The sequence below is a fragment of the Alligator mississippiensis genome, chromosome 16 (assembly GCF_030867095.1).
Source record: "Alligator mississippiensis isolate rAllMis1 chromosome 16, rAllMis1, whole genome shotgun sequence".
Classification (NCBI taxonomy): Eukaryota; Metazoa; Chordata; order Crocodylia; family Alligatoridae; genus Alligator; species Alligator mississippiensis.
The window spans coordinates 18,357,390-18,367,757 of record NC_081839.1 but is presented as its reverse complement, the minus strand read 5'-3'; the positions used below and the strand labels follow the sequence as shown (position 1 = coordinate 18,367,757).

Below are 10,368 nucleotides of genomic sequence, written 5' to 3'. Positions count from 1 at the left end.
ACATTACTTGGCACCTTCTTTTGCCCCCCCCCCCCCCCCCCAAATGCATTTGAAAAAGGACTTCTTGTTGTCCTTGATCTGGGTTGCTAGTCCTAGCTCCACTTCCACCTTGGCCTTCCTGACTGCCCCCCTACATTCCCGAGCTACCGAGGTATAGCCCTCTCTTGTGATGGCCCTCCCTTCCAACAGGTGTACGCCTCCTTTTTTGTTTGGAGACATTCCCGGATGCTTGGGGACACCCTTCCCCCAGGCTCCTGTGGCACACTCCATGTACCCCAGCATTGCAATATTCATGAGTCCCTGATACCTACAGGTATGTAGAAAAACATTTAAAGATGTTTTAAAGCTTTAAATTTAAGCTTTACATTTAAAGCTGTTTTTAAAGCTTTAAAAAACATTTAAAGCTGTTTCTATTGGGTGATTCGATTTGGAGAGATTAAAAGGCCTTCTGATTTGATTCGGATTTGGAAATTTGGGCACTGAATTGGGCCAAATCTCCACTGAACTGAATCAGGGACCAAAACTTCACAGAACTTAGCACTCACACCTTGGTGGCTGCCTACCTTGCCGAGGATGTGGAGCTGCTGCTGTGTGACCCCTTGGCCTACTGGGCAAGCTGCAGCCAGCTGTCACCAGATCTGGTCACAGTTGCCCAGAAACACCTGTCCATCGACCAGTGTTCCAAGTGAGAGGATGTTTAGCATCGCTGGGAATGTAGTGACACCCCACCGCACCTGCTTAGATGCTGGTTTGGTGGAGCGGCTGGTGTTCCTGAAGTTGAACCTCCCGCTGCTGGGGTTCCCTAAGCTCCAGGTGCAGATGGACTGAATGCCACCCTCCTCACTCCATCCACACCTATTTCCTTTTTTAATTTTTTTAAAAACCAAGTAATGCTGGGGAAAGCCCAAAACCTGTCACGTCTTTGACAGGCCTGATGCTTGCTGGTTGCAGTGCAGTTGTGAGGCTCCCGGTGTGCTCAGCTTAGCTGCCCAGGATGCCAGCTTTCAGGTTGAGAAACCCTTTGTCATGCTAAGGAAGTATCTGCAGTTGGTGTGTCTCCTGGTCCTGGATGGCAGGAATAGTAAAGAAGCCAGAGGCCAGCCTGGCATGCAATGCAAGCAAAAAAGCCAATCAGTGAAAATGGAAATGGAGGTGTCAGGGGGTGAGGGACAGGCTGGGATAGGGAGTGGGGGTGAAAGGGGGATGTAGCAGCACAGGTAAAAGTGCAGAGAACCTGGGGAGTCCAATGTCCGGCAGGTTACAGTGTGTCAGAATTCCACTGTCTAATCTATATTGAGCTCATGAGTTTCTGTATCTAGGAGACTGATGAAATGAAGTTCATAGGCCCAGCTGTGAAAAGTTGTTTGTAATTTTTCCCTCTCGGGATCAGGCCTGTGAGACTGGAGGCAAAGAGGTTTTTGGTGAGGAACGTGACCCCATAGGTAGCTAGCTTTTGTTGTCTTTGGTAGATTCTGATGTATAGTTTGTGGGGGTACTGGAGGCAGTTGGCAGGTTTTGTGTTTTGAGCTGTAGGAAGCTGGCTCAGTTTTGGTGATGATGTTAGGTGCTTGTTTGAATTTACAAACCACTTTACAGAGCTGGGCCTATGAACTGCTCTTCATCAGCCTCCTAGGTACAGAAACTCATGGATTCAATATACACACTGGAATTCTGGCATACTGCAACCTGCCAGACATCTGACTCCCCAGGTACCTCTGTACTTTTACCTGCGCTGCTACATCCCCTTTCCCCTCCACCCCCCACCCCAGCCTGTCCCTCACCCCCTGATGCCTCCATTTCCATTTTCACTGACTGGCTTTCTTGCCTGCATTGCGTGCCAGGCCAGCCTCTGACTTCTTTACTTTTCCTTCCATCCAGGACCAGGAGACACTCCAACTGCAAATACTTCCTCAGCCTGACAAAGAGTTTTTCAACCTGAAAGCTTCCTAAGATATATTTACTAACTATTCTGGGTTTTTTTCACAATAAACATATAAACATAAAAACACAAGATAAGCCATCATACACACCACAAGTAACATATATCCAACACAACATCTTTAGTTCTTGCTGTCAATTCCTTTATAACAAGAAAGGCTCTGTGACAGTTCTGTTTCACTACCTTAGATGCTACTGGTGCTACTGGTGCTGACTGCTGAGTCACCTACATTATTTTCACCTGCCATCATTTACAGTGGTAGAAAGCCTAGGCTGTAGGAGAGGAGGAGACTTCACTGGGGCACACTGCTGTGTTGTGCAGAGGCCCCAGTGCCAGGAAGGGCACACCTGAACACAAATACACACTCCCCCCCACACACACACAGTTGCACAGTGAGGGTGCACCTAACAGACACACTAGGTGTTCATACTTGAGAGGAAAGAAGGGCCTGACAGTTCCATTTGAATACCTTAGATGCTGCTGGTGCTGTCTGTTGAGTCACCTACATTACTTTCACCTGCCGTCGTTTACAGTGGTGGACTGGATCGAGGCTCTAGGGGAGGAGACCTCACTGGGGCACACTGCCGTGTTGTGCAGAGGCACCAGCACCAGGAATGGTGCACCTGAACACACACACAGTGTCACCCACCCATGTCATGAGTTTTGCCTGCCTGCCGCCAGAGGTGCAGGGCCCCAGAACCCAGAGTCCCCCTGAACCTATTTTCTTGACAGCTGGCATGCTTCATGGCCACAGCAGGGCCTAGCAACCAGGCCTGCAGTAGTTTCCGCCCCACCCACCCCAAGACAGACAGTTGCACAAGCACCCATGTCATGAGTTTTGCCTACCTGTGGCCAGAGGTGCAGGGCCCCAGAACCCAGAATCCCCCTGCATGTATCTCCTTGAAAGCTGGCAGGCTTCATGGCTGCAGCAGGGCCTAACTCTGCTGCTCCTTAACACGCACAGTGTCACCCATGTCACAAGTTTTGCTTGTCCGCAGCTTGGGCTGCAGTTTTCCTGAACCCCCTACACCTATCTCCTTGAAACTTGGCAGGCCTTGCAGCCTCAGCAGGGGCTAGCACACACATCTGCAGTTTTGACCCGGCTGTGACTTAACACATAAAAGTGACAGGGGTTTTGCTTTTAAGACTTTGGGATGCAGTTTCCGCAAACCATCTGCACCTATCTCCTTGAAATTTGGCAGGTTTCATGCCCTGAGAAGGGGCTACCATTCCTACAAGTTTCATAGAAATCAGGCAGAGATGACTAAGTTATAGCCTGTTTTGACCTTCCCCATTATGTCCTACGGGCAAAACACTGAAACAGGTTCGAAATGGTGAAACTGTTCCGACGGAACGGAACGGAATGGAACGGAACATCCATTTCAAATCAAAACAGAATTTGAAATGGAGCGCTCTTCTGTTGAAACGTCGAAACACTGGGCGAAATGGAACGCTGCCGTTTCGCACAGCCCTGGTAGGGAGCAGTGGCCAGAAGCAGACTGGGCTGCAGGGGCTGAGGCCAGGGCTGGCATTATGAGAAGTAACATGCAGGGCCAGGGCCCATGGCAGAGCCACAATCCACTCCCTGCACATCCTTCCAATAGGTGCTGGTTCCACAAGGAACTTCAAAGCAGGGAGCCAGCACCCATTGCAGGGATATGTGGGGAGCAGATCACAACTCTGCCCCGGGCCCAGGCCCTGGCCCTGCGTTGTCACCACCCCACAATCCTGGCCCTAGCATGTCTGCCTGTTCTGCTCCAAGGCACCACTCACCCGCCTGTGCCCTACTCTCTGCAGCAAGAGATAAGAGATGTTTCCCTTCTTCTTTATGGCAGCCATTCAAGTGTCTGAAAACTGCTTCCTCTTAAATGCCTTTTCCACTAGCTGAACATGTCTAGGCCCTTCAGCCTCTCCTCATATAACTTGTCTTCCAAGCCCTTTATCATTTTTTCTCCCAAACCTGGAACCTCTATAACTTCTCCACATCCTTTTTAAAATGTAGATTACAAAACTGCACAGAATACTCCAAATGTGGCTTAACCAGTGCCAATTAAGAGCCATTATCAACTCCCATGTCTTGCACCTCAAGATTATCTTAATGCAGCACAAAACCATATTCAGCTCAAAATGCAGCCCAAAACCTTTTGTGCAGCTCTCTCACTCTGCAGGCTCATTTGAGTCTGTGATACACCAACAGTCCTAGATCCTTCTCCATAGTTTTGCCTTCCAGCCAGTTGTTACCATTTTGTATGTGTGTTTTTTACTATATTTTCCAAAGTGTAGAATCTTGCATTTGTAAGCATTGAACTTCATCCTGTTAGCTGCAGCCCAGTTTCCAGCCTATCAAGATCCTTCTGAGTTACTCTCCTGCTCACTAAGAAGTTCCCCAAGTCCTCCTTTTTGCCTTTTCCAAAGAGAGGAACTATATTAGTCCTTTTCCAATCCTCTGATACCTTTCTTATCTCCCAAAAGTTCATAAATATTATTGTCAAGAGCTCTGACATCTTTGCCAGTTCCCTTAGTACCCAGGCATGAAGATCACCAGGCCCTGATGACTTGAATTCATTCAGACTCATCAAAACTCTTTGGGTTTTTTGGGGGTTGTTTTTTTTTCTGTTATCTCACCACTAATTTGCCCCCTTCCCTTTTCAAATATTCTTATTAGCTGTCTGTTTGCAACCTGTTTTTTGTTTTTGTTCTGTTTTTTGGTATTTTGTGAAGACTGAGGCAAAGTAGCTGTTGAACAACTCCACCTCTTTGAATCTTTTGTTAAGAGTTCCCCCTGGTTGTTTAACAGTGGACCCACAGCTTCCATGTTCTTTTTTCTGGACAACATACTTAGAGAACCTCTTCTTATTGTCCTTAACTTCCCTCCCCAGGCATAGCTCATTTTTCACCTTGGCCTTCCTGATTTTGTCCATGTAAGATCTTACTATTTCATGGTATGCCTTCTTTGCAGTCTGCCTGTTCTTCCATTGCCATTATGCAACAAAACAGTCACTACTCCATTAATAAGAGGAATGGCTCGTTCCATTGAACTGTCCTCTGCTTCTCTGTCTGAACAGAAGCAAAAGAGCTGTGATTTCCTCATGGTCTATCTCAGGGCCTGGAATTGCTGGTCTCTGCTACTACAGCCTAGCTTTGGAGCAGATTTGTGGGTGTATACTTCCAAATAAGATCATCTCCATGAGACAGGTATGGGAACATTCTCCCACTTCATAATCTTCATGGCCAGTCAGGGCCAGTTCCCATAATTCAGCTGCTTTGGCCTGTGACACTGACTCCAACACATAAGGTTCCTTCTGCCGCACCCCAAAACAGATCATGGTCCTGGTTCTACCCTTACAGAATCCAGGTACAGCCTTACTTGGATTCAGTTCCAGAAGAGGTGAGCATGGTGGGGTTTTGAGGGTTTATGTCAAGACTGGTAGGGAGACACTCACTTTGGGAAGACAGTCCAATGTTGCAGTGAGTGGCATGAAGTTGGCAGCTCAGGGATGGAGTCCCTGGTGCCCCTACAACACTTCTTCATACCTTCTGCAAAGGTGATTCCACAAGATGCTGGTCCTAGAAGCCTATCCCCAGCTTATAAGGAATCTACCCTCTTTGTAGTGGTTTTAGGAATCCAACTATGATACCATACCACAACTACGACATGTTCACATCTACACCACACCCCAGACCCATTTACATTTCTCTTACTTTACTACCTTCTTTATTCCACCTTCTATGCTCTGATCATATCCTCTTCATTAGCCATTTAATAACCTAAGTACTGCAGGCTTTCACATCTGTCTATGGCCCCTTCAGATGTTAAATCAATGGCATGATTGGGATCAGAGGAATTGCATTCCCCATTCCAAACACTGTGCCTCTGGCCATGTCAGATGAGATTATCAACCCTTAGCACTGGACAACTCCATGTCCAGTTAAAACCCTGGACTGTTCACAGCCAGAACCAACAATCATATTATTCCAGCCTCAGTCCTGGGATAGCCCCAGGTCTGGCAGTGCTACATATTCAAATTATAGTGGCATACAAATGAACCAAAACAATGCTGTACATATTCTGTGGAATATCTTTGTGGCTGGCTTGCCATTTTATGGCACCATAAATTACCTGTGTGTCCACTGTTGTTAGTATTTATGGCATGATTAATACTTTAATTGTATAACAAACATATCATGTGTTGGAGCCCTTTGTATGCATTTCTGTGTGTGCCAGGAGTCCATCTAACACTAATCTTCCCTTAGCCTCTGAAATAATTAAAAATGAATTGATCAGTAGTTCAGGCTTGTAGTTTCTAAACACTGATTTTTCAAAACATTTGGATTAAAAAAATCCTGCATTTTTGTTTGGGCAAGTTTTGCAAATTTATTTGTTTTGGGTTTTTTTTTTTTCATTCTGCACCTTTTATTTTACATTTTATGTTGTCCCACTTGAGAAAGTAAACATATTAAACTCGTAAAATTTATCAGGGAATGAAAATAGCATGCCTATCCCTAGAACAAGAGACCATAGGACCACTACAGCATATTCTGTCCACTGAATGCCTCCCATGTCTGACCTCCAAACATCAATCCAAAGTACTCTGCAGCAGCAAGCCAGCTGACTTCCCTGCAATGCTCTGTAAGAAATTGTTATCACTATCTCATTGTTCAGCAGTTTGGCAAATCCATCTTCTGCATTGTTCTCAATGGGTTATGGTGAAAGGCAGTACAAATGTCATCAGTTTCATTTTCAAGCAAACAACAGCCTAGCTGACAATACTCCCATTTCAGACATACCAGGCTGTTTCATTTAAAGTTCCACGTTACAGATGCTTTTCATTTATCAAAGGGTAATGACTTTGTTTCACACATGTTTGTGAGACATCTGTTCTTATATCTGACAGGAGCTCCATTCTCACATTCTCCTCTGCTCAGAAGGGCTGTTAGCTGTCATTTCATTTTATGCATTTGCATTTTTAGTGCGTAAAACATGTCCCAAAACCCATTAAGCTTTAAAAAATATATACAAAAAAAAAGTTCAATAAAGTACCTCTGAGTCAGAAACATTGCCATTCAGTGCCTCAATATTGGGGTCCCTCCAGTCCTCAGTGATTGATGGGATGTAGTTATCTGTTAGAGCATCCCAAACCCTAAAAACAGAAAGAGGTTTAATAAGTGACAGTCACCCCAGTCTAATAAAAGAAGAGTTATCTCATAAAAAGGATGTTCTCATACTTGTTCTATTCAAAACGGACCTGAAATATTGTCTCTTATAGACTAGAATTAAGTAAATTCTTGACTCTATTTTAGATAAAATAAATAAACAGAGGTTCCTTAGTTTCTTAATGTCTATTTTGCAGACTTTGGATAATGTTCTTTTCAGAAAACTTCCAAATTTTTTAATACTAAAGAGACCACAAAGAAGATGGAAATTCCAGTTCACTAAGCGTGGCATTGTATTTTCCTTTGTGTATCTAAATGGCAGCTTTTTAGTCACATATGTAACAATTCTGGCACTTACGGCTAGGGAGCAACACTATTTATTACCTTTGCAGTGGGGCCATGGACAAACACTGTGGTGGCAGGGCATGTACACACACTGATTCTGGAAGCATATCTGTGAGTCCAGATGATGTAAGTGGCCAAAAACCCATGACTACAGAGGAAAGGAGGAGGACAACACTCTTTGTTTTAGCCCCCAGATCTGAGTATTTAGGGAACTAACACAAAAAGCAAGAAATAGGTTCTACGCTCATGTCCAGAGAGTTTTGAACTTGTGTCTCTTTGATTTTCCCCAGTGTTTAATACACAAGCTCCCAGCAATAAAAATGGATTCCATTTGGACAGTTGTAGCTGGATCTTTATTAAGAGCATGCTTACCACCATGCTGTGTACTTATGTTCAGAATTATTGTTCCCTAAGCAGAGAACATTTTGCAAGAATGGCTTGCAAGCAGTTCGCTGAGACCAAGTGGAAGAAAAACAGGAGTCATGTACCAGATCCTGCTCATGAAAGGTAAGTGAACTTTGTCTGCCTGTGGGTTTGGTGAGTGTTCAGTTGGTTGTTTGGGCCATGCACTCTGAGCAGTTGGTGACTGCTGGTGCTGCTTGCTGAATGCTTCCTGTGTCTGACAAAGCAAGCCCGGGCTCAGGAGAGAACAAATGAGGGCCTCCTAAGTGACCAGGGGAGAGCTAACAGGGAAATCTGTAAGCAGTCTGAAATTCAGTTTGCCACTTCCCCTCTTTGAAGAGAATACCTGGGTTAAATTAAGAGTATTTAACCCAGGTATTTAGCTGAAATAACTAAAACTTATCAGTTATATCAATCCTTAACTCCCTTGTTTAATATTTAGCTGCAATTACGGAAGACTACAGTTACAAAGAAGGTTGATCCATTAGTTTAAAGTTTGTAGTCTAAGATAACCCATAAATAAAACCCTTCTTAAAAGAGCAGACTAAGTTTTAACACTAAAAAAAAAAATGCAGGTAGAAGTCCAGCAGCAGGGTGGGGGCTACCCAGTTTATTGTATTAAGTGCAGATTGTATGATTACCTGTCCTGGGGACATAGTTCAGATATGTGTATCCAGCAGAATGAGCTCCTCACTCTGAGGCTAGGGACAGACATTCAAAAAGCCTGAGCCTGAATGTATTCACAGATGCACAAATTCACATCAGTATTTGCACCTGCCTAAGATGAACCAATTTGCAACCACATAGACATTCCTTCTGGACTGAGGAAACGCAAGCACATTCCTGCAGTGGTTCAGGCTAGAAGCTGGCAGGGCGCTAGAGCAGCCCTCCCTTCCGTTCCATAGCGCTGAGCTGGGGAGGGGCCATGGACAGACGCCAGCAGGATACTCTGATTAGGGAGGAGCATAAACCCCAACCCTGGTCTGAACCATCACAGGCTTTTCTCTGCTTGCTGCTCAAGGGGTGGATGTATTGCCAGAGCCCAGCCACGGGCTAGCACTCTGAGGCAAAGGGTGGGGGGCATGCAGTTCATGCATCTGTTGATGATACTGAGCTTTTCATTCTTCCCCATACTATCTGCAAACCTGACAGGGCTGCAAACCAGCAAGGGGCTGATAAAACCTGCAGTGATAACACAGTGTTTATCAGCCCATCAACAAAACAAAAGCCTCTCTCATTAGTTCAAGTTCTTCTTAAACAACTTTTTCCAAGGAAGGAATGGAGGGACATTACCAACTGACCTGTTGATTAGCTCCAAAAAGCCCTAAGAGGACACTGTTCTGTCTGCCTGTCCCAGTGAAATTGGAGACACACACACACACACAGACACCTCTCAGCATTAGCTAGCATACCACATGCCTAGGGTCCATAGGGCAGGGGTCTGTGCTGTAGGAGATGGGAGGAAGGGAGGGAAGGGGGAATCCCTGCTTGAGCAGCAGGCAGTGAAGAAAGCCAAGAAGACCCCGCTGTGACTGCAGTCTTCTCTGGAGCTCTGGCTAGGGAGGAGAGGGGTGGGGCCAGCCTGTAGGGCTGTGTGAAATTTCACTGGGTGTTTCGTTTTGAAGCTGTTTTGACGCATTTTGAGCTTGAAACAGCAAAATCAAAATAAAACAAAAGGCTTCGAAATGGATTCAAAACAAAACAAGGGCGCTCAAAACATTTGAAAAGTTTCAAAATGTTTTGAGTTTCCAAGCCGGGCTTACTTGGCTTTAGTGCCAGTCCCAGGTGGCAGCGGCAGCCTCTTGTCACCCAGTGCACAGATTGGGGGCTTGCACCCCTGGGAGGGCTGCGGGGCTGTGCTGGACTCCTCCCAGGGGTGGGAGCCCCAGGATCTGCACAGCAGATGACAGGAGGCTGCTGCTGCCACAGCAATCTTCCCTGGCACTGGGTGTGGGCTTCACTTCTTCACATCCAGCGCAGATCTGGGGGCTCACACCTCTGGGAGGAGTCTGGCACAGCCTGGCAGCCCTCTCAGGGGTGTGAGCCCCCAGATCTGTACCGCAATGAAAGGAAGCTCAGGCTGCTTGTCCCACCTGGGACTGGCACCCCCCGCTTGCCTCCCTGCTTGGCTACAACCCACCCCCCCACACACACACCCTCTGCCCAGCTGCAGCCCCCTGCGCATCTCCCAGCCGGCTGCAGACCCCTGCATGCCCACCACCCAGCTGCAGCCCCCCTGTGCACTCCCCCACCCAGCTGCAGCCCCCCTGTGTGCTCCCCTCCCGACTACAGCCCCCCTCATGCCCTCCACCTGGCTGCAGCCCCCGCCTGCCTGCTGCCCCCACGCCATATGCTCCCCTCCCAGCTACAGCCCCCCTACAGCTTGGTGCAAAGGTAGTAGATCTAGCAAGATGTATAGGCAGGCTGCTAGGTAGTGCTGGGGAGGAACTGGTGGTTATGATCCATGTGAGTACCAACAATATGGGGAAGTGTCACAGAGAAGTTCTGGAACCTAAATTTAGGGTGGC

At 46.6% G+C, this 10,368-nt stretch overlaps 1 protein-coding gene across 6 annotated transcripts in view; it reads right to left on the bottom strand.

The window, feature by feature from the left end:
* FEZ1 (fasciculation and elongation protein zeta 1) overlaps window positions 1-10,368 on the bottom strand; it is a 210,337-nt gene that overhangs the window by 124,897 nt on the left and 75,072 nt on the right. For all 6 annotated transcript variants that reach the window (XM_014597850.3, XM_019492449.2, XM_059719843.1 and 3 more), the window contains one exon: window positions 6,981-7,080. In XM_014597850.3, coding sequence (XP_014453336.1) covers window positions 6,981-7,080 — 100 coding nt within the window. The remainder of the gene's footprint in view (window positions 1-6,980; window positions 7,081-10,368) is intronic.